The sequence below is a fragment of the Varanus komodoensis genome, unplaced genomic scaffold (assembly GCF_004798865.1).
Source record: "Varanus komodoensis strain SLA01 unplaced genomic scaffold, ASM479886v1 scaffold15, whole genome shotgun sequence".
In the NCBI taxonomy this organism is placed as follows: Eukaryota; Metazoa; Chordata; class Lepidosauria; order Squamata; family Varanidae; genus Varanus; species Varanus komodoensis.
Window position 1 is genome coordinate 13,696,330 of NW_025335440.1, and position 24,278 is coordinate 13,720,607.

At 39.1% G+C, this 24,278-nt stretch overlaps 1 protein-coding gene across 1 annotated transcript in view; it reads right to left on the reverse strand.

Moving 5' to 3' along the window:
- Positions 1-24,278, reverse strand: part of PTPRN2 (protein tyrosine phosphatase receptor type N2) — a 548,843-nt gene that overhangs the window by 65,894 nt on the left and 458,671 nt on the right. Inside the window, exon 13 of the mRNA XM_044425007.1 lies at positions 22,926-23,120. Within this exon, the coding sequence (XP_044280942.1) occupies positions 22,926-23,120 (195 nt within the window). The remainder of the gene's footprint in view (positions 1-22,925; positions 23,121-24,278) is intronic.

Sequence of the window (24,278 nt, forward strand, 5' to 3'; positions counted from 1 at the left end):
GGAGTAGCGGCGCCAGGTGATGACACCACGAGCCTTGACCTATTAGCCTCGACTTGTCCAAGCTTTCGCATGGCTGGTCAGTGTGCTGCCAAGAATGGACTGGCTGTCTTTTTTTCCTAACTTAAAACCTCAGTTTTCAGGTTTTATTGTTCTGTTCACATATTGCGATAAATAAGTGATTTTTTGGTTGCAGTTTGGGCACTTGGTCTCTAAAAGGTTCACCATCACTGGCCTTGGCTATTATTGTAGAGTAATGCTGTCAAATGTAAATTCAACTTTAATCAACTTTTAACATTTTACTATGAAAATGATGATACAAAAGTTGCTGTTTTTCCACATGTACTTTATCTAAAGCACTACATACTTTCCGTCTCCAAAGGTACTTTCTAATAATAGGTCTGTACAGCTCAGAACTCCCTTGAGTTTGCAGCTGTCATTCAGACAGTCACATTGCTCCAGTTCCAAATAAGGGAAGGATGCATTACAAATTAATTCATCAAGGACCGAAGGACTCGGCACATAGAAAGTGTGCCTTCTGCCCAATTTGGGGGGGGGGTCACCTGTCTCACAGCTCCCCTCATTCAGCAAGGTTGAAGGGCTGCTGTAGGGAAGGCATTAGCATCCAATACATTAATACCAGCTTTAACAGCAGAAAGCAAATTTGAGGACATGCTGCGCCAGTGACAACAGTACAGCTTTTCATTCTTAATCATTTTGTTTGTTTGTTTCTATAAAAATTGCCACTTGGTACCAGCCTTGAAAAGGGCCCGATGCCGAGCTTCTTGTAAATTTGTCAGGCAAAGCAACTACATGGCAAGTTTGGGAACCCTGACTGACAATGTCAGAGCTGTTCCAAGATCTCCTAGATTAACTCATCAGGGCTCAGGGCAATGTTTTAAAAAAGCTTGGCAATGGGCGCCCATACTCTCACAGTTTAGCCAGAATGAGTCATCCATTACAGGAAGACAATCCTATTAACCAGATCCATCTGGGTTAGCATCCAGTCACAGTTCACAGGATACTCCTTTGTCTAACTAAATCTAATACCCACATATGGTGAAGGGCCATTCTGGTAAGGAAACACACCTATCTGATCCCTGCTGACAGTTTTTGCGAAAGGTGGGAGCACACTTTCCTTACACGCAGCAAAGACAGGATGCTAAGGATGGGGGACCTCCTCCTACAAGTCCTCAAACCTGGTCTACTTGTAGAGGCTGGAAAGACTGCTTGTTTCTCCAATATTCCTGCCATAAACACAAACTTCAAATGAGAAAATTTCATGGAAGAATATCAAGACTTTGAATTGGCCCATTTTGACATTAACTAGTGGTCCTGGTGGAAAAATTATATACAGGCATTGCAGCCAATCTACACAGTGATAATTCCTTATTTTCCTTTCACTGAGAGCTATTACGCTTTTGAAAGTGAACCTAGTAGCTCATATAGCTGTAAGTTGTTGAAAATATCTACTCCTTCCAAATCTGGCATAGATGAACTGATGTGATGAGGTTGTGGCAATCATATTAAGCTGAAGTAGTAACATCCATAGTTGGTAATCATTGCTAAGACAAATGTTTTTTATACACTCTGCTCCTCAAATGAGGCAAAACTTAACTTCCTATCTCTCATGCTACTAAGCAATGTTTCTGGGTGGGTTTTTTTTTAAAGATGGGAGGGGTAGAAATGTTTACTGGGTCTGATGCATTTCTGAGCAAAAAGATTGGAAAAAAAATCTATTAAACAGAATTAAAATTGAGACCCATTAGCTCATCTTCTGCATTTCACAGATGAACATTCCCCAGAGGCAAATTCAGTAAATTAACACTTTTGTCATAAAGTGTCAGTTGCCTTTCAACATCTAATGCATGCATTTCATACAAACAGAAAAAAACCCTCCCTCTTTCCACAATTTGTGCCTTCCCTGCAAGATCTCCTGACCCTTTTACGGAATACATTAAAACATTAAAATCTGTTTTCAGGGAGGTCACAGAGGAAAATGTTATGTATGACAGCACATTGTTTTAATTATCTATTCTCTGAAAAGCATCACAGATACTGTCTGCTGATTTCTTCCTTACTGTCTGGAGAGATAATGGCTATGCTGCATATCTCAATGCATCATATCTGACCAGATTTAAGGCTGAAAACTTGCTGGGCTAGCCAATACAAGGCTACAATAGTGCATGCCAGGATGCCAGAAGCCATGTTATGCCTTTGTTTTAGGGACATTCATAATGACAATGAAAGGTTATCCTGAAAATCTATTAAGCTTTATTAAACCACAATTTGCAGAAAGCAAAGAAACACAATTCCTACCCAGTCAGTTTCAAGCCCTCAGCACACACAAAGAGAAGAAAAAGATACCTCTTCCTTCCAATTACTCATTCATTTTCAAATAAAGAGTTTGCTAGGACTGTGTGATTTAGTTAATAACTGAATTTTCAGATGTGGCAGTACTGAACAAATAAAAACACATCACATATTAATTGAAGCTATTCACAGATGCAAATATGATTGAACCAGAATTATATTTAGGAAGCACCATATTGCTGCATAGCCCTTTGTTTAAAAAAGCAGAGTGTCTAACATCTCTAGGGTAATCACATTTTTGTACTGAAGACAAATTTAGAGTACCTTCCAGACTAAGTGACACAATGAAATATTTACACTAAATGGCAACCTGTGTTCTATTTACCCAAATTAATATACTCATGATGTGGTGGGTATCGCTGGCTCCGCTCTTTGTAATGTTCTGATAATAGAGTTTTGCAATGTGTAAAAGGATTATTTCAATCCAATCAGCAGGTGCTGGGATCACCCTGTGTCAGACAAACACTTGCTAATCTCCTTTCTTACAGCTCCCAGCTGCCAAAAGGTGCTCAGTGAAATCCAAATGAAATAGCTGGATACAGCCTAGCAGGGACTAATGCAGGGCTTTGTTTTGTTGTCCTTCCTGGCTCCTTTCAAACACCTGGAAATTATATTTTATTCTAACCATTGTTAGCAGTTCAAAGGACTAGCATCAGGTAGACTCATTTTTTTAAACAGGCCAATGCAAACTAAATAAATATTTCGAAATGAAAAACTATAGATATACTATGTTGATATGGTTAAGTAAGTAAGCTATTTCTAATCCTGGTTTAGAGATTAATAGCTATTATTGGTAGACACAATCCACCAGGAACCGGACAAAGATTTGCACACAGAGACCTTAAAATAATCCAAATTAGACAACCAATTTCATCCCTGTGATTACTTTGCTGAAAGTAAAATTTCAACAAAAAGGAAGACATAATGGTCAAAAGAGTTAATACAATTAACTCCTCCTACTTTTACACTCCTTTCATTTCACAGTTTAAAGCTACAAAAATAAAACAATAAAATAACAAAATAACATAACATAACCTGGGGCAAAAATGCTTGCTTATCGATCAAACGACCAGAAAAATATTAAAAATAAAAGCAAAATGCACAGGATCCCTCAGTAGTACTAGCTTATGGTACTGAAAACTGATTATAGTAATAGACTAGTTTCTTTCGAATAATTCTCAGTTTCCATTTACATAGGAACTTCATAGATAAAAATCATATTCGAAACAAATTGTCCATTCAAAAATCAATGTACTTCCTGAACAAACATAGTAACTGATTGTGGTAAGAGTTGCTGGCAATAAACAAATTCTTTATGCAGACTGGAAGCATAAACTAAAATCCTTAGGGCACAATCCTATGCATTCTGAGACACAGAAACTCCCAGCATGCCCTACTCAAATTGTAAGCCCCTTCTCTGTCTAAACATGTGTAGGATTGCACCTTCAGTTGTGTAACCTTGAGTTGTTGTTGTTGTTGTTGTTTTTTTTGGGGGGGGGTCAGGAGTCTGTTAAGAGTCAAGAGAAATTTCTCTCTGAATATTTATTTATTTACTGTACTTTTATGCCATCCCATAGCCCATAGGCTCTCCGGGAGCTTAACAAATTTAAAAGACATATAACCAGTAAAATCATATTTAAATGAAAAAACCCCAATACAATGAGATCAACAACCCACAGTGACTATAATAAGACTGATATAAGGCATAGCAACAATAATGATAAAAACACTGTTAAAACAACACTTATCTATTAAAATATCTGGAAAATAAAAAGGTTTTCACCTGGCACCAGAAAGTGAGCAATATATATCAAGAATACTAACCAGTATCACTTAACTGAAGTCTAAGGGCAGTATCCAAAATTGCCACTGCTCTTCTGCTTGTTCTGTTGTGCCAGTGAAATCCACCACTTGCACTACAGAAAGGTAATGATTGAAAAAGCAACTCTGGCAACAAGCAGAACTACTTAATTATGCTTGATTCCTGGCTGGATCAGTCAGTGGAGTTCTCTTCTTCAAGCTTCACTGGCCTGCTATGTTCCAGAAATGAGCATTTCCACTTATATTAGAATTGCTAATGGCTGACTGCTCTAGCTATGGATTCTGCTGGTGCACAAGCACACTTGGATGCTGCCCTAAGGCACTCAGAACAAATATACGTTGTGAAGAAAGAGGAATTTATTCATTTATTTATCTGCCACCCCATGGCCCAGGGGGCTCTCCAGTGGGCGGCTTACAATAAAACAGGAGAAAGAACAAGAAAGTAATAGTTAAAAGCATACCATCCAGTTAAAACAATACTAAAACTAACAATCACCAAATATTACAACAAGGCACACAGTAAAAGAAATTTAAACAGTGTTAAAACCAACAGTTAAGATATTGCAGAACCAAAGACTGGGCAAGACAATGTTTGTTCATTTCATGGAAAGTAAATAGAAAATGGGCATGTGTATTGTCCAACAGAGGAGCAGGAGAGCATCTGAACCTCTGCAAGCACAGACCCTACGAATGGGTGTTAGGCCTTGGGCAAGCAGGCATTATCCTGCTCCCCACTGCATGCGCACATTTAGCTTCCTGAATTGCTGGTGGAAAACAAATTGCATCCATGCTGTTGGTTGACTGTGTCAACCATTTATAATTAAAAAATGAAACACACTGTGGAACTCAGGTAGCTAGAGGGCATGAAATTTCAGTTCAGCAAATGATCCTAAGAAAATACATGTTAGCTTCTCTTGAATCCAAGCATCTATAATCACTTTACTCACTGTGTCTAATAGGAAGCCTATCGTCCTAATTACACTGCCTGACTTATGCTGCAATCCTAAGGATGCTTACTTGAAAATTTGCCATTAGGGCTTACTTCTGAGTAGACACAGCTAGGATCATATTGTGGATATCATTTATAATGCTTAACTTCAAAAGTCACTTCTTTCCCCAGTGGTACTTTCTCTTGCACAGAAAAGCAGCGTTAAATTCAACTTGTAACAGTTTCCACTCAAGTGTTTTGAACAGATGCTCATTATGCATTTTTATTTATGTATTTTTAAGAGATAGATAGTGTAGGCTTTAACAGGTTCTTTCTGAATTAAATTGCAATTTCCTTTTAAGGTTGGTGATTTTATTTGTAAAGAATTACCACTTATTATAATTGACTTTTTAAAAATGCATTTTTAAAAATGCCTACAATTACTATTCACCTCAAGTAAAAAATTCATAGGAGCTTCTTTTTCTTTGGCCACTCTGTGATGTATTATAGCACCAGATAAACAGGGCCCATTCATTTATTTCAAAAATTTAAAGACTACTTTTCAACTAAATAACTTTCAGTGGTATGCTATAAAAACACCAATGTATAATAAGAAAACAAAAGAAACATTGCATCAAATGCAATATAAAAGTCACAATTGTATCAGGAGATCCTACAACTGAGAAGAGAAGGCGTGAGAAAAAAAAAGCAGACTACTTTATGAAAAAAATTCTAGCAAATGAAGAAGTTTGATATGCAGGAATGAGCCTTCTTCTTAGGAAAGGGTATTCAGGAAGCAGAATGTCACCCATTTATTGACTCCTCACCTAAAAAGTGAGGATACCAGAAAAAGACCACAGATGGAAATCCTAACTCAACCATCTCTGAGTAGTTAACACACGTTAAAAACAAACAGTAAGAAAGAGAAAAAATAACATAAGACAATAAAACAGCTGCAGCTGAATGAGCAGAGGTACAGCAGTGGTACATAATAAAATGGAATATTAAAACTGAAGTTACAAAGTTAACTATTAAAATACTGGGAAAATAAAAAGGGTTTTACCTTGCACAAAAAGAAGAGAGTAGGTGTCAGGTAAACCTCTTTAGGAAGCTCATTTCATAGCCAGGGTATCACAGCTGAAAGGGCCCTTCTCTTTCTAGCCACCGTCCCTACTTCCTTTGGAAGGGGCTCCCGGGGATGGACCTCCAAAGATGACTTTAAGGTCCAGGTAGGTACATATGGAATCAGGCATTCCTTCAGGTAACCTGGCCCCAAGCCAATTAAGGCTTTGAGTATTAGTACTAGCACTTTGAATTGAGCCCAGACTTCAACTGGCAGCCAGTGTAGTTGGAAGAGGACTGGCATAATATGTTCTCATAGGCCAGTCCCCATTAATGATCGTGCTGCTGTTTTGCATCAGTTGAAATATCCAGGTTACCAGAGCATGCATTACTTAGCTAGATAGGGTCCAGACAGAGTTGTAGTTGGTTATATCAGCTTAAGCTGATAAAAGGTGCTCTGTGGCACTGAGTTCACTTGTGATTCAAGTGATAGTTCTGCATCCAGGAACACCCTCAAACTACAAAACCTCTCCTTTAGGGGGAGTGCAACTCTATCCAGAACAGGCTGCATATCACCCAACTGGACAGATGAACCCCCCACTAAAGCATCTCAGTCTTGTCTGGATTGAGTCTCAGTTTGTTGAGCCTCTTCCAGTCATGAGTGGAGGCACTGTACTGCTACCCCTAGCCTAGCCAACTTATCCAGGATACCATGGTTGATCATACCAAAAGCCCCTGAAAGTCCAGGAGAATCCATAGGATTGCATTCCCCATCTTTCTCCTGGCATACCACTGAACAACCAAGGTAGTTGCTGTTTCAAAACCAGACCTTAAGTGTGACTGAAATGGATCTAGACAATCTGTTTCCTTCAAGAGAGGCTGGAGCTGTTCAGCCAACACCTCCTCAAACTCCTTGCCCAGGAAGGGAATATTGGCCACTGGCCTTTAGCTGTAAACATCCTTGAACTGGGCTTAGACGTATAAAGGCAGCCAATATGAGCAGGCCAGGATTTCTGCTAAGTGCCCAAACCTTCAGTTCTCAGTTATTAATCTGGCTGCCACATTTTGCATAAACTGCAGTTTCAGAACAGTCTGCGAGGGCAGGCCCACACACAGTCTTCGAGGGCAGCCAATAACCCTAACTTAAAGATTATTGGATTAATGAAACCAGTCTGTCCCAGCTCCAGCTAATAGACCAGATGTAGCACTGAAACGTCTGAGCAGATTTCAAAGACAGCCACACATGAATCATGCTATATATAATAACCTAATGTAAATGTTGCTATGACATTGACAACCATGGTGTGGCAACAATGCTTTATTCCACTGCAAAGTATATTTCCTTCCCAATGAAAACAGATGAGAAGGTCCATATCAAGGACCACATGCAATATGCATATTATTGGAAAACCTACATAGGAAGATGACAGAAAAGATTCCCACACAAAGAAGTTATCAAAATATGAACATACAGTGACCAGAAAGTTCTCACCCTTAATCCAAACCCAATCTAAAGTTCACCTGAAACCAAATCCATCAGATTTCTCTACAATGGCCTTTTACAGCAGACTTAGAGGAGGGGTTTTTTGGATCTCTGTTATGCTCTCCGTGTAGTCACACAAGCAGGCTCTACACCTGCTCAGGGCAGAGTCTTGAAGAAGTCTTCACCTGATCTGCATGCACCCACCTTCCAGTTAGGCCAAGGCTGTGATTCTCCTGTATGCCTGAGTGCACCAGGATCACAGGTTACTTTTCTGCAACTGACATCCCTTCAGTGAGGTCATCTATGCAGCCACAAAACATGTGTTCTTCCTTTTCAGCAGGCCATGTTCATCTACATTTTAATAGCTATACGTTCTTCACATCATCTGGCATATTCAGTCAGACTGGCCATGTCATTTTATTTTCCATTCTACACACTGGAGAATTTGGGCATACCTAAATAACACATTGACTTTATAACAGAAATGTTTTCTGGGGGCCACCAACACCAGCTTTCAGTCACAGTGTCATAGGCACAGCATTCCTCCTTGTGAATACCTGCAATATAAGGATCAAGGTTTGGAATTCCATAACTGCTTGAAAAGCTTGAGCTGAAAGTATGTATTGGTTGAGAAGATACCCACCCCATGAGTTCAAAAAATCATGGGTCTTGAACAGGGATCTCCCCGTGTTAGTCTTGAAGATAGGAAGTGGAGGGTCTCTTCATGAATTTATTTCTGATTTTTAAAATCCTGCAGAATATTGGGATGAGGCTCTCCTTCCTGTTCTTGAACCTGCCACTGAGCCGTTCAGCAGACAGAGAGTTCCTTCCTGGCCTTACATGATTTCTCATGCCTTTCCCCTTTGTCAACCCCCACTCCCAGCTTCTGTTGATGCTATGTTCCATCAAGTCAGCTCTGACTTATGGCAGCCCCATGAATGAAAGCCCTCCAAAATGTAAATTCCAGGCTGTGACTTCTTTTATGAAGTGAATCCATCTCATATTTGATCCAGCTTCTAGCCTTGGTATTTCTCCAACCAACCCCCTTCCTTACTATCCCTCTCCCTTTCCTAGCCATTTTTCCCTCTCTGTCTAACCCTAGCCTTGGTGTTTCTCTCCTTCTTGCCTCTTCACCTCACTGCTTCCCCTTTCCATCTAGCCTTGCTATTTCTTTCTTTTCTACTGTCTGCCTGGCTTCTTCGCCTTCCTGCCTTGCTATTTCTCACTCCCCTGAATCTCTTCCAACTAGTCACCCACTCATTAGTTACATCCTCCACAGAAGCCATTTTGTGGTGGTGCACACATCAGCCTCCTAAATTCTTTAATGTGCCCACATTTCCAAAAAGTTTGGGGCCCCTGGATTAGGAGGCACCATTTTGCACCACAATTTTCTGATAGAGTTTTTGATCTTCTTATCAAAATTATCTCCCCGCTCATGCACACACACTTTACAAGTATTATAGCTTGTTCAACTGCTTTGAAATTATTAGATTCCACTAATAAGGAAATAATAGCAACCAAACATGAACACAGGCAATAAGAAAGCTAACGTACTATAGCCCTGGCAGTGTTAGGATTGGGTGGAGAAGCGAGTCAGCCAGGAATAACACTGGATGGGCTCTTGCAAGTCACTACTTTACTTCTAAAACTTAAGCATAAATATAGCTGTGTCTGAGGGCAGAGAGAATGTGTTGGGCTTGATTCAACAGGGAGCCCAAAATAATTTGTTACTCCTTTTTCAGCACCTTTGTCCTTGCTCTAAGATGCTTTTTTAAAAAAAGCACTAAGCATGTTAACTGGGGAGCGTAAGAATATAAAATCAGTCTTGCTTGATTAAAACCAAAAGCCTGCCTACTTCAACACCCCGAGGGGTCAACCAGATACCTGTAAGATGAATCTGAGTCACTTGTTTCACCATGTTTGTTTGTTTGTCTCTTTTTCCTAATAAAATTTAAGAACCTAAGGTTATTCACAGTAACATTGACTGACTGATACCTACAGGGAGCCAAGAAGTAGCACATGGGGGCAATAGCCCTCTCTCATGGCTGTTTGTTAGAAACTGATGCTCAGAGGCATGCTACCTCTGACGCTGGAGAAAGCTCACATGATCCGCAGCCACAGACACCTTTGAATCTGTCTAATCTCCTTTTCACACACTATTAAGTTGGTAGCCATTGCTACATCTTGTGGGAGAGAATTTGTCCTTTGCAAAGGCTGGGCAATACATAGCCCTCCAGATGTCTTAGGATACTAGTCTCATTGGCATCTCTGGGCAGCACAGCCAATGGTGAGGGATGATGGGAGTCATAGGCTAAAATAGCTGGAAGGACCTAAGTTGCCCATCCTTGTTTTATGTGAAGAAGTCCATTGGTTAAGGGTCAACTAAAGGTATACAGTAAGTCAGCTTTCTGTGTAGGTTTAGAAACAAGTCCAGAAATATTTCTCTAAGCTCTGTGAATGAAGAGTATGTATGTTACAAGGTAATAAAAAAATGAAGCTTAAGCTAGGACAACTTTTGAATGTTTCTGCATTTTGATGAAAACTGTCAACGCTACAACTGTGCAAGCATCCCATGAGCTGTCTGGAAATTTCCCCTTTAAGTTTTAATATAGTTTCATTGAGTATTGTTTCATTTATTTGTTCTACTTATTCAAAACATTTTTATACCCTTCAGTCACCAGTTTCCAAGGGCTTAACTACAGGTCATTACACAAAACAAAAGCAATAAATCCACAATATAGCTCACTAAGTAAAAGGACCAAAAGTAATCACAACAAAAATAAAACACGTGAAATGTCTAGGGAAATAAAAAGGTATTTGCCTGATGTCTAGAAGACATTAGCACAATTGCTAGGTAAGTGTCCCTAGGAAGTGAACAAGCATGGTTCCACATCCAAAGGAGGACTCTTCCTAGTCCCTGCCTCACCCAAGATGCCAGGGGCATCAGGGAAGTACTTCTGAATAAGATCCTAGATTACAGGCAAGGGGATTCTGTAGAAGACGTTCCCTCAAGCATCCAGACCCCAACACTGTCATTTGAATTGTGCTTGCAAATGAACTGGAAATCAGAGGAAATATTTAAGCACTGCCAAGTTATGCTACCAACACCCAGCACCTGTGAATAATTTGACAAACTGACTGCAATTGCTAGGCAGTTTCAACGGCAGTCCAGGCACAAGGCATTGCAGTAGTCCTGGACATTTCTAGAGAATGCATAACTGCAGGCTGTCTCTACCAACAAGGGGGTCACACTTGAGCATACTTAACTTAATCATGCCAGTAAATATGCATACATAACATACGCACGGAAGACAAAATGTAAGCCACATGTGAATGAACCAGGTCTAAACTGTGTCAACCCTAAGTTAACCCTAACTTAAATTAAAAGGGAATGGTGGAAGAGGGCATGCTTTGCATCCCATCATTCCTAGGCTCAGCCCTGGCACATTTAAGAAGGATTGGGAAAAACAGCTGTCTAACACCTGGAAGAGCCACTGCCAGCAAGCTCATATTCTACTGAGCTAGATGAACTAATGTCCTGACTTTGTAAAATTTAGTTTCTGTGTTCTAATGACTTGCCACAAATCATTCAGCAAGCTTCATGTGGAAGCCTCCTCTCCCCACCCCCCCTGGGGGGGGTCTCCATGTCATTTGGAATGACAATCGACATTCCAAATGATGGGTAGTGTTCCAAAGGAAAGGACACGCTCTCTGCTTGCTTCAGACAGTCGTCTCTATGAAGAGAGGGCCAGAAAGTAGGATGAGGGAGAGGGGAAGGGCTGGACTAACCAGTCACCTCTTGTATTTACCATATTCAGATTTAGAATGCCTGAATAGGGATACAGATCTATTTCAATAGCATATATGTGATTATATCACATACTTCTCCAGGATAATTACCTGAAAAACAGCAATAACATTTTGAAATAGGCAGGCTTGAGTAATACTGACAGACATTCATTTTCGATAATGAACTTTTGAAATGGAAATTTTTCCAGCTAAAAGTTAAGCACTGGAAAACTATCTGAAAAAAAAAATCCATTTGGAAAGTGTTCTGCAGAAAATCTTGTGCTCCAAACCACTGTTTTTAGTTCATGTCACTCTGCAGACCAGATTGTGTGGGTGGCTCTCTGAGGTAGCCTGCCAATGGCTCTACTTACAATGGGGCATTTTTATTTGGTGATTTTTCACCTAATTTTTCATCTGATTTTTAAACTTGTTCCTAGTTTTCCACTGGAAACAGAAGTATCCTGTTAAATGGTTAGGAGAACACTGAGGAATTGAAAGCCATTTCTTTAGCATAGACTAAGAACCAAAAATAAGAGAAGAACCTCTGGTTGCCTGCATAGTACTGGTGCTGACCACTAGCACAATAAAAAACCAGCAATTCCTGAAGTGCCTGAAGGGTGCAGAAACACGCAGTTGTGAAGTTGCTTTTGGGAGTGCTAGTTCCTAGGTTACTAGTGGAGACAAGCTATCAGTATGGAGTAGTGTCCAGCATTTTTTTTTGCTAAATGCACAAGTAGTCCCTGCCTTCTTCTCCCACTGATTGCTGGAAACACTTTGTTAAATTATCTCCAGTGTTCTTTTTCACAAAAACGACTGAATATGCATAAAGCAACATTTCATGAGACTTTTCACCTCCAGAGATTACTTTCAGGGATGTATGAAGGAATGCATTAATGTTCTATCATATTTAGACAGTGACAGGGCAAATACAGAAACTGGGCCCTCCCATTTCAAGCTCGAAATATTCCTTCCAAGCAGAAATCACGCCACAGAAGCAGTGCATGGTTCTCAGAGGCAGATTCAGTTAATTTTAAACTGTAATTAAGAAATGCAGGAATTTTCTATGATCAGGAGGCCTTTTACAATCCTATCAGTTTTGCTTCTCTCATTCTCTAACACGGCACATGTATATTGAACCCAACATCGTGCTGAAATTCTTGACCAGAAATGCACCTTTGTATTTTTATATAAGTTAGATAAATTAAAACTTGTACCAGAATAAAAACCCTCACTTGCAGGTCTGAATAAATTATTCAGACATTTTACCATGGAGATAGTAACAATGCTGTTTTTCATTTGCACTTTTAATGCCCCCTCCCCACAAATCAGTATCTTTTTAACAATAATAAAAAAAGAGCTTCTCCTAAAAATCCCCAGTATATAACTCGGTTCTTATAATCTTGAGTTCTGTAAGGGTCACCCTATTTTCCCAGATACCTGCTCTGACTGGATATTATGCTACTTTCCTGCTATTTATACAAGTATACAGAAAGAACAGGGAACTCTTCAACAGAGTACACATGAACAGTTTCAGCTACCATAAAACATTCATCCATTTGAAATAAATTTGCACCCTGCTGTCAAACTTAGAAATGTGCATGCTGAACATGGGAGATGGGTTGTTCTCATGGCAAGCCATGTTCCAGAAACCTCTTTCAGGCAAAATGTTTTCATCAGAACTATTTGTGCAGTAAGAAATATCTAACAATTTCAACATTAACCATTAATCCCTTTTCATTTGAAACTCTGCTGATAACTTTTTTGCTTGTCATTCAAATGGCAAGTAATAATTACAGATTTAGAGCTTCCATCCCTGCTTCATTAACAGAATATTGCATGGGAGTCTGAAATGAAGTAAGATATGATACATCTCAGAATGCAATTTCCATAGCTTTCTATAGTTATGTATAATTAATTACACAGTTAATAAAGGGAATATAATAACAAAAGGGAATTTATTCATCCAGGCTACCTTCCTTTATCAAATTCCTTAAGTGCATTTTTTTTCTTTTTGCAAATTTGCTTGACAATAAGACTAGAGCCAAATACATATATTACACAAATACCTGACAATGGTTTTAAAATTTGTATCCTAATAGGGATATTGTGGGGGAGAACATTATATCTGGTTGTTTAGTATCTCTACTAATTTATTTCAATGCATTTAAAGGTATTTTTTCAAAGGAGACTGCATCTCTCCTTGCCATTTCTGTAGCATACTTTTTTGGATGCATGCAACTTAAATAACTTCCCCCGGGAAACTCTCCTAGAGTTCTAACATTCTGTTCCTCTACTACTATAGCACATACGTTGCAGGCATTATCTTGCATAGGTATTTTTCATTTTTCTTAATGGACAAACACAGACCTCCACCATCTATAGTAGAATAAATTCAACAATGCTACACGCTATAATCTTGAACCTAACAGACAAGTGAAATAAAAATGAAAAGTGCTAAGTTATAGGCTAACCAATACATGCAAAACTTTTTCCCCTTAACTATAATGCCAAATACACATGAAACTAGATTCTAAGTCCCAGGTCTACATAGCATTGGAAGAGTTTGACTTACGGCAAGCCACAGGGATTCATCTTGACTTCATGCCTTGTAAACACTGGGTGAAATCATTCTGATAGCTGAGGCAAAGTTTTAATACTACACTGTTGATAGCTTAATCACTAATTCTTATCATCTGATTCTAGAAAGGGAATTTTGAGTTGGAGAGGTCTGAATCTGGTTTCAGAGGGGGGTGAAACCTACTGAGGAATCAAGCATGCAGGCTGGGGTGGGGCAGGGTTCCTGAATCTGGCATTATTATCCCAAGTGGTGCTGCTACCTGGGAGTGCCTTTTACCAGCTTCAAATAGGGTGGCCAGCTGCTGGTGGAGGTCAGGAGAGCCTGGAGGAGCGTTGTCCATGGGATCGTGAAGGGCTGGACACGACTAAACAACCCCACTTAGAGAAGGTCAATCTGGTGTCACTTAGCCATGAACTACTTACATGTTGACTAGATTGATATAATGTTTTCTACACAGAGTTGCCTTTAAAAACATTTCAGAAAGTACAAGTGGCAAAAATGCGGTTGGCATTTCGGCTCATATTACAAGAGTTCAAACAGCATCACAGCTATCCTACATCAAGTTCACTGGTTACCCATTTGCTCCTGAGATGAATTTAAAGTACTAGTAATAATCTTTAAAATCTTAAATAGCTTGCGAGTGTGTTATTTTAAGGACCCTCTTCACTCATATTAATTTGCCCAGGCTTTCATGTTGGCGTCACGGGTCTTGCTCTCTGGATAACCATTTGCAAAAATCTAGTTGGTATATGCCACATACAGGGCCTTCTAAGAGACGGTACCTCAGTTGTGGCATTCTCCTCATGGAGAGGTCATACAAAGTTCCTACCTTTCCTGTTTAGTCAGCTCTTTAAAATCAGCAATGCACTGTAGAACAGCAATGATAATTACATATAGATTAACAGTGCTGTTGTGTATTTTTACAAGTTTAATTACTAATATTCCATTTCCAATTCAAGCCACAGAACTATAGCCAAAACAGTATCATATATGCAAAAGATGGTTTCAGTATCAGCAAAGTTAGACAATGCCAATACCAAAACATCTTTTAGAGAAAATACTAAGGTTTTCTCTAAAGCCCCTTAACCCCTAACATCATAACCCCAACACCATGAAATGTTGATTGAGTTAAAAAAAAGGAGTATGAAAGAGGAAGGACTAGAACTGAATGGACGGAAAGAGGGGAGGAAGAAATAAAAAGTGTAGCTTAACAAGTGCAGAATGAACCATTCCACTGTTTGGATAGGTCATTTCTAGACACAGATTGAAAAAGCTGTTTTTAAATATCCATCAGGAACTACATCTAGAAGTAAATGCAGAAATCCAAGGTTTTAATTTAGCTGTGCTTGAACACAAATGCGCAAATTCCACCTCCAAAATGAAGTAGATGGCAAAAAGCAGCAAAATGAGGACATAGCACAGCAGGCACAGAATGCTGAGTGATAATTGGAGAAAAGCATATGAAAATAGTGAGTGGAAAGAATGGTAATGGAGTAAACAAAAAACACTGCACACTGCAACCTTTTGTTGAAAGGTCCTATTTGTATCCTATATTCATACTGTTATAATACATATCTTTCAAAGAAAGCCATTTTGAAAAAAATAGTTTGAAAAATGAGATAGACTCAATCTGAATAAATAAAGCAAACAAATCTCCATTATTGAACACACAAGGGAAACAGGGAACAAACACAATGTACTTTCATTCATTAAGAATAGAAATGGGGAAAAACTCACATGGCACAGTAAACACCCTACAGATAAGCGTGGCACAGTAAGCTCCCTATGGATAAGTGTGTACTCAGTGTGGCTTCTTTGTGAAACAACCCATGCTGCACCCAACAGGCGACTGCACGCACTGTGGCTTGTTCCCCTCCTCTTTCCCTCTTGATCTTTCCGGAGGTATCCCAGTGTCCTGCCTAGTCTCCTCCTCCCTGCTGTATTTTGTTTTTAGGAGCTTCAAATAGCACAAATGCCATTGAATTTCCATCCTCTGTATTTATGGCACTCTGCTATTAGTAGTTCTGGCACGTCGCTGGCCCTGTACATTTCAGCACACAAGCAAAGAGGAAAAAATAGCAAAAATAGGTACACCAAAAGGAGTGGCACCAATATCACCCCCATATCTTTCAATTGAGAGCTGAGCAACTGATAACTGACAACTGTTGAATGTACAACTGTTTGATGTAAACTGTTAGGAGAGATTTGTTAGCTTTGTTAGATTTGAATGGTATGTAAAAGCAGTAATAAATAAATAAATAAATAAATAGTGTGCAAATTAGCCTATATGCTGCCTACTCGCTTGTAAGCAGAAACTTTTGATGCCCTTGATGAGGCAAGACTTCTCCTAGCAGATGGCAGGACGGTGCACACCACCAACAATAATAACAATAACCAACACAATTGTGCAATCCTCTGGAGCCAATTTTTTTAAGGGTGGGCAACTAGTGGTAGTCACGCCAAAGTGCCATTCAGGCATCAGCTTTCATAGGCATGGATGAGATCGTGAAGAGAGGCAGGGGGTTTTGCTGCTTTTGCCAGCTGACTCACTAACCAATCATGAGTCAAACAGCCAGTAGAATAAGCCATGGATTGTCAGGCTGGCTTGTTTCTACAAAATAAGCCAATTAGGCTTTTATCCATGACAGGCTGACACATGCAAACCCAATCAATAGCTTTTTTTTTTTTTTACTTTACTTTCCTAAGCCTCTAAATGAAGAACACTGAATTGCCTCTTAGAATGGTACAAGTACATTTCCCTGACAGGTAGATAAGTGAAAAGGATAATTTATTTCTTGGCATCCTTTTGCCTGGATATCTAGATACCCAGTTTAAAGTACAATTTCTGACTAACACATGCACAGATGTAAGTTTTTCCCATTCAAAAGGGCTACATATTTCAAGCATCATGACTGAATACCCCACCACATATAATGACAGTTTAATTAAAGCACACTGTATTTTAAATACATATTTACAGTGTGCAGATTCTTTTTTGAGGGGTTGACTTGTTCACTGACAATGCAATCCCTTTCAATGGGATGTAGTGCCAGTGACATAAAATTGCAACCTGGATGACATTTTCCAGCAGTTCCACTGTAACAATCAAAGCTTCATTTAAACAAAATGCACCCAGATTATAAATACAAAAGGCAAGACTATTTGAATAAACAGTTTTCTATATTATGTCTAAGATGATAAAATTTGGTATATATACTTGTTATTTTCAATGTCCATTCTAGATGAGGCCTTCAATTGAACACTTAACAAGCTACAAAAGCACTGAATAGAACACACAAATGTAACCTTATATAATTTGCTGACTGTGAAAATAATATGTTACCTCCATATTTATTTATTTAGAGGAGTTATATACTGTTCTGTATCTAATAAGAACTCTGGGCACTGACCATTAACAAAGAAAAAATATACTGACTTAAGATTCAAATAAGGATGCTCAGCCAGGGAAGGCTTGTTTCTTTAATTAATATGCAACACTCATGTGGCACAGGATCAGCCTAAAATTGGATCTGCTCTGAATTTCTGATTGAGCAAACCTGTATAATTTTAATGAACAGTCAAACACAGGATAATGTATAAGCCAATCTCCTAGAGAAGCAACGTGGCTGGATAGAATAGTGCAAGGATCTGACATATGGAACAAAGGACAAAAAATTGCTGGTCAAACCCCTATTTTCTGACAGCAACGACGCTTAAGCCTGCAACTCAGATAGAAAAACTTGCTACCTTTGAGAACAGGGGAAAACAAAAGGACCTTTCCTTTCTTCCTGTGCCTTTTCTACCTGCCTGAGAGGAACAAAAGCTCTGTCTCTATCATATTCAATTGCTGCCTACTAGAAGCGAAGCATAAGTGCATATGTATGTGCAATTGAAAGCTACAAAGTCCTATGTATGAACTGAAGTATGAGGGGGCATTTCAGAGACCTAGATGGAGAAACAATACTAATACCTGAATTTCAAACCAAGTCTGTGTGAACTTGTTAAGTGAGATATGTAGAATAAAACTCATTCTGGAGTTGGCTCACTGGCCACCACATCTGGGCAATGTGATACTCTCTATACCCTCCCCCCACTAAATATGCACCCTTTAAATGCCTTTTAAAAGACACTGAAATTTACCATGAGGCAAATCAGCATCTGAGTTTCCATTTAAGCTTTTCCTTATCATTCAAAGGAAAATAACTCATCAATTTTACCCTTCTTAAAAATTGCTATTATTCCCTCATAGCAAAAGCGTATGTATTTGTCTGTTTTCTTTCTTTCTTTCTTTCTTTCTTTCTTTCTTTCTTTCTTTCTTTCTCTTTCACAAAACTAAAACAGCATAGAATTGTGCTGAATTATTGCTATGTGATTATTTTAGGGTCAGTGGGTTTAATTCTCTCATTCTCTGCCCACCAACACATACTCGCTCGTCGCATTCCCAAGATGCTGTATCATTTCAGCAGCCCTTTTTCTGAACCCTCACACCCTAATGCATAACACATGTTGTTTGAAAACTAAACAAACCCCACATTAGGTCACTGAAGTCTGAATGATACCTAGTGAATGCTGGATAAATGAGGCCCTGTCAATGTATTCCTAAGGAACATTAGCACACTAAAATGTGCAGAAGTGTACGATACTTACTGACATGGTTGCTGTTTTGTTGAGTTGGCAGGTCTAGTGAACATGTTTAGTATGTACCCCTCTATTTAACTGATCATATCTTATTAGATTTCATGAAATAATCTTTGGCATAAGACAAAATCCTTATGTCAATTTAAAGAAAAGGTATCCTCATGTATGCCAAATATTAGTTCTGTCTTTTGTGATATACACCCAAATACAAACAAGAAACTAATAGATTACAGTGGGCAGGGGAATTTAGTTCTGGGTGCATGGGTCATGAAGCCACCCCTTATTTCTGTGTAGCTCAGACTTATTTATGTTCCAGACTGAAAACTGAGTTTTAAGATGGGGAATATGGAGGGTTGTTGTTGTCTCATTAAAGCAAGTGGCACAGAAGCATTACAGAAGGACACCAGAGATTCCTCATAAAGTGCTCACATATTCTTAGAACTAGAATTTATTGACGGATTTAATTCGCATTCAGCCATTAGACACAAATATGGCATGGAAGGTGGCTTACGGATACTATAAAAGCAGATTTAAACAATAAATTAAAATATGATAAAAACATAACAATTACAATAAATAAATAAGGGCAGTGCTGACCCTACAGACCTCCTTTAGGTCAAAGTCCTTTTTGAAAAAAGCAGTCTTCACCTGCCCACAGGAGAACAGAGAGGGAACAAAACTCATCACTCCTGAGAAGGAATTTCACAGCATGGGAGCAAACACTGAAAGGTTCTTTCTTGGAGAGCCAGCAAACGTCTGTCTGAAGATAGTGGTCTCAAAAGATGGGCCTCTCCAGAAGATTTTAAGTCCTGGGCAGCCTCTTATGTGACAGGGTCTTTCGATGGTCTCAAGCCATCATTTATGGGTCATAACCAGTACTTCTAATTTTGAATGGAAACAAACCTGTGAAGTTTCCAGTAACTGGCCCCAGTCACTGGGTTGAAACACTCTGGACCAGCTGAAGTTTTTGTACAGTTTTTGAAGGCAGCCCTGTATGAATCATGTTACAGTAGTTCAAAAAAGTTGTAATTAAAGCATGCATGGCTGCCCAGATCAGACATCCGTAGGAGAGATGAAGTTGCTACAGCTATGTGAACACTCCTGGCCATTCCCCAAACCTGGGCATCCAGGTTCAAGGCCGAAACCAAAATACATCCAAACTGCAGTGTAACCTCATCTAGCACAGGTTTAATTCCAATTCCCTGATCTGCTTTTTGACTGACCAAAAGCACCTCTGTCTTGTCTGGATTAAGTGTAGTGTTTTTTGCCCTCACCCAGTCCATTAACAACAGCAGAGTGCTATTTAGAACCAGAACAGTTTGGATTTAGATTGAAAAATGCAGTTCAGTGTCATCAGCATACAAAATCTGCTCCAGAGGACTGGAGTGACTGTATGGCAATGTCACCCAGTCCCATCTTAGAAGAACACCACAGTCACCTTAACAGGATGCTATGACCAATGATATGGAAAGCCACCAAAACATCCAGCACTCTCTCTCTCCAGTCCTCAGCGCAGATTGTCCACCAAGACAACACCTAGTGCCTGACCAGTAACTAGACCTGAAGACAAATTGAAATGGATCTAGAGAGCCCATCTGATTTAGAAATCCTTAGAGCTGAGAAGCCACCACATGCTCTAGCGCCTTGCCTAACCACAGAATACTGTAAGTATCAAATACAGAGGAAGTCAAGGAGCTGTTCCTGTTTTTTAAACAGAGGTCTCACCACTGCTGCCTTTAGGCAATGCAGAATCACACCTTCTTGTAAAGAGGCCAGGAAGGGAAGGGCCTAGTCCTCATCCTCAGGCTGCACTTACTGAAAAATATCCATTATAGCCAGAGAAGCAAAAGCTATAGTTCTGCCTCTCAGACCTGTACCAACTATGTCATCCAAACACCTTTTGTTTTTCTGATCCCAAACATCTAAAAGCATGTGATGTTTTCCTGTATTTATTCAATTGCACAATAAATGCATTTAAGCTATGAACAGGACTTAGTCTTACAGTGCTTTTACTTCTGTGCCAGATGTCAAAATATTGACCGATATGCAATACAAATTCCAAGTACCTGATCATCTGCTGCCTAAGAACCTTGACATTTGTACAGGGCTGCTGTGAAACTTCACAGTATTTATTTAAGGTCCTAAAAAGTTTCATTATTTGTCCAACACTGCCTATAAGCATGCTGAGTGCGAATTTTAGCCAGTCAGTAACTGTGTTAAGCCCCCATACGTACCCAGGATCGAAAGAAAGGAGTAATTGTTTCAGAGAAAATGACACTTATTAAGGGACAGGGGGACATATATAGTTTCTAACTTGGAAGCACATTTCACTGAAACTACAAAGACTCATCTCTAAACAAATGGGATTAGAATGGTGGTATCAATTTTATAAGCTTTTTTTTTTTTAAAGAATATTATATGTGAAGCAATTCCTACCTTTTCCAAAAAGAAGCAAGCCTTAGAAGCAATTACTATCTAATTTATCAGACTAGTAGACCACCCATTATCCACAATTCTATGGTCAGTACACAAATAAAAAACATGAAATATAAACCCATAATAAAATAGTAATAGATAAAATAACACAAACTAAAATCAGTAGAATGGGGTAAAAACCACACATACCCATGAAAGCAAGACCACCATCACCACCAACAAATACTGTGCAGATGTCCAAAAGTACTTAAATGGTTCATAAAATACATGGGAGAATAAAAAGGTCTTTAACTGGCACCAATATGACAATAGGCAGCAGACAAGCCTCTCTGGGGAGGCCATTTCATCACTGAAAAGCCTCTCTTGTAGCTATCCACTTTTCCTCACTTAGAGAGGGGCCTGGGATGAGGCTTTGCTTAGGGCAGTGGTGGAGGAACTATAGTACGTGTGTCACTGCAGGCACGCAGAGCCCTCTATGTGGGCACGCGAGCCAAGTCGTCCCAGTATTGCCCCAGCAGCCAAGCATTGGGTAACAGCGCACATAGGGGCCACGCGCATGCTTGGAAAGGAGTAGTGCCAGGCGATGACATCACAAGCCATGACACATTAGCCATGACTCGTCCAAACTTTCACATAACTGGTCAGTGTGCTGCCAAGGAGATATATATATATATTTGCTTGGACTGGCTGTGAGTTGTTTCTTTCTAAACTAAAACCTCAGATTTCAGGTTTTATTGTAGTGTTGACACTTTACGATAAAAAAGTGGGTTTTGGGTTGCAGTTGGGCACTTGGTCTCTAAAAGGCTCACCATCACTGCCTTAGGGTATGTATAGGCAAATACGGAAGGAAAACCTGAGCTCAAGCTGTTTGAGTTTCAAAGATTAATAATAGCACCTTGAATTGGACCCAGAAATGGAATGGTAACCAGTGCAGATGTAACTACATCAGCCCCATTTTGGACTACCTGAAGTTTCTGAACCATTTTCAAAGGTAGCACTACCTATAACACACAACTCAACAATTGAAAGGGGAAGTTTATTTATTAGGCTTATATTCCACTTTTTTTCACAAACTGAAAGTGGTTTACATCCTTCTCCTCTTCCTCCTCCTCCTGCTCTCAATCTTATAGCCACAGCAACAATCCTACAAAGTAGGCTGAGCTGAGAATCTGTGACTGGACAAAAGTTACCCAGTTGAATCCATGGTTGAGTGGAGGCTAAAACCCAGATCACCTGAGTCCCAGACCCACTACATATGAATAATTTTTCCAAGTCTGTGTGTCCAGATTAGCCTCACAGTCGGCCAGTCTGTTTCAGCTGCATATCCTCTGGGTCTCAAAAGCCACCTGTGCCTCTAATAAAAATAATCCAAGAGCAATACTATAAACCTGAGTCCTTAGTAAAGTGCAACCCCCTCCAGAATAGGCTGAATGCTCTTAACCAGACAGAAAAAAAACATGCACAGATAGTATCTTAATCTTGTCTGGTGTGAGTCTGTTGAACGGCCTTCAACCTTCACCTTTCCCTCTTCAAAGGATCCAAGAGAACCAATAGCTTTTGATACCAACACAGTTCACTTAATATAGCAAAGAAATGCACCTTTGCTTTAAAAAGCACCATCCCAGTAAGGATTAGAGTAAATAAGAGTATATACAGATAAATAAGATTAGTAATACAATAAAACTATTTTGGATTTTAAAGAATTGGATTTTCTAAAAGACACTGAAGGTTGATTATCTAATGTATCCATGTCTTGCTCACAGTTTTGATAAGCTTCTACTAATTATTTGGATTCAATCAATACTATTTCAGGATCTTACCAGTATCATGTGACCGGTGGAAATGTCCATATTGGACTGAACTGGTTCTTCACACCAGGATGAAGTACTGCTTCGAGCAGAAGGACTTGGAATGGTTCCATCGCTGAACTGTGAAGATATGCTATTAATACGGGAAGTATGCAGAGGCTCTGGGTGATCTGATGATTTTACTGCCATACGCTGACGACACAGCTCCTAGGAGACAAAAAAGAACATAGGATTAAAATCCAGTATTAAGGAATCATCAACTAAGGCAAGCATTATGCACATGTGGGTTTGATCCTGCATAGATACTGCACTCCTGTACTGCTTCCAAGTTAAAATTCTGTGTCAGGTGGTAGGAAAGGAAAACATCTGCATTTATCTATATGCAGACATTAGAAACAAAGCTATGACTAGCACAACTTTCTTATGCCAGAATGCTGATTGCAAAACAGCTATTTTGAACTAAATACATTCAAAGTAGAACTAGAATTTAGTTTATAATTCTAGTCCTTCTTGTCATGAGAACAAGGTGTTATGTTATGGCTTACAATTCTAGTCTTCGTAAGAACAAGTTGGCAAATTATCTGCTCCATTTTATTTAGCAGTATATGATATTCATGGTTTGGAAAATCCAGACAACTTATTTTGTGCTACCTTACATTTTTAAGAACAAAATTATCTATGTTTGGAACCACTAAGTGCAAGAAGGTGAGCAGAACAGAATTAAAATGGCAGACCAAAAAACGATTCAACAACTTCAAACGTATAGATGCTGGCTGAATTTTTCTTCATTAAAGTAATGAACAATGACCTTATACCTCAATGTCTGCCTCAGCAAAAGGTGAATGGCACAAACAAAACAACATAAAATAGATTTAAGATTGCAGTAAGTTTCTAATAAATAATAAAATAATAAAAAATAAAACATGAAGCACAAATCAAACCTTGAAAAAGCAAACACATCTGCTTGCACTACTTCCAGATCAATTCAATGTGCAGTAACCTAATGAGCTTTTAAGATGTAGCTAATTACATTACATCCATAGCTGATTCAAAGATGAGCACATAATGAATCTTAGAAAAATCATGTTTAAAATAGTAGGATGTTCATATCTATTATGAACAAAAAGGCTTGCATCCAAGTCCACATTGCAAAACAAAGCCAGAAGTGGGCATTGATGATATAAACCACTTGATGGCCTATTTGAAACCCCTTATATAGTTTTCTCAGTACTTGAGCTTTACTCCCTAGTTTTTGGCTAACAAAAGTCTGCATCTTCATATGTGTTTCCATATATTCACTTTAATAATCTTTCAGCAAATTAGTTAATGGTAATATAGGCATCAGTGAGATAATTTTAACATTCC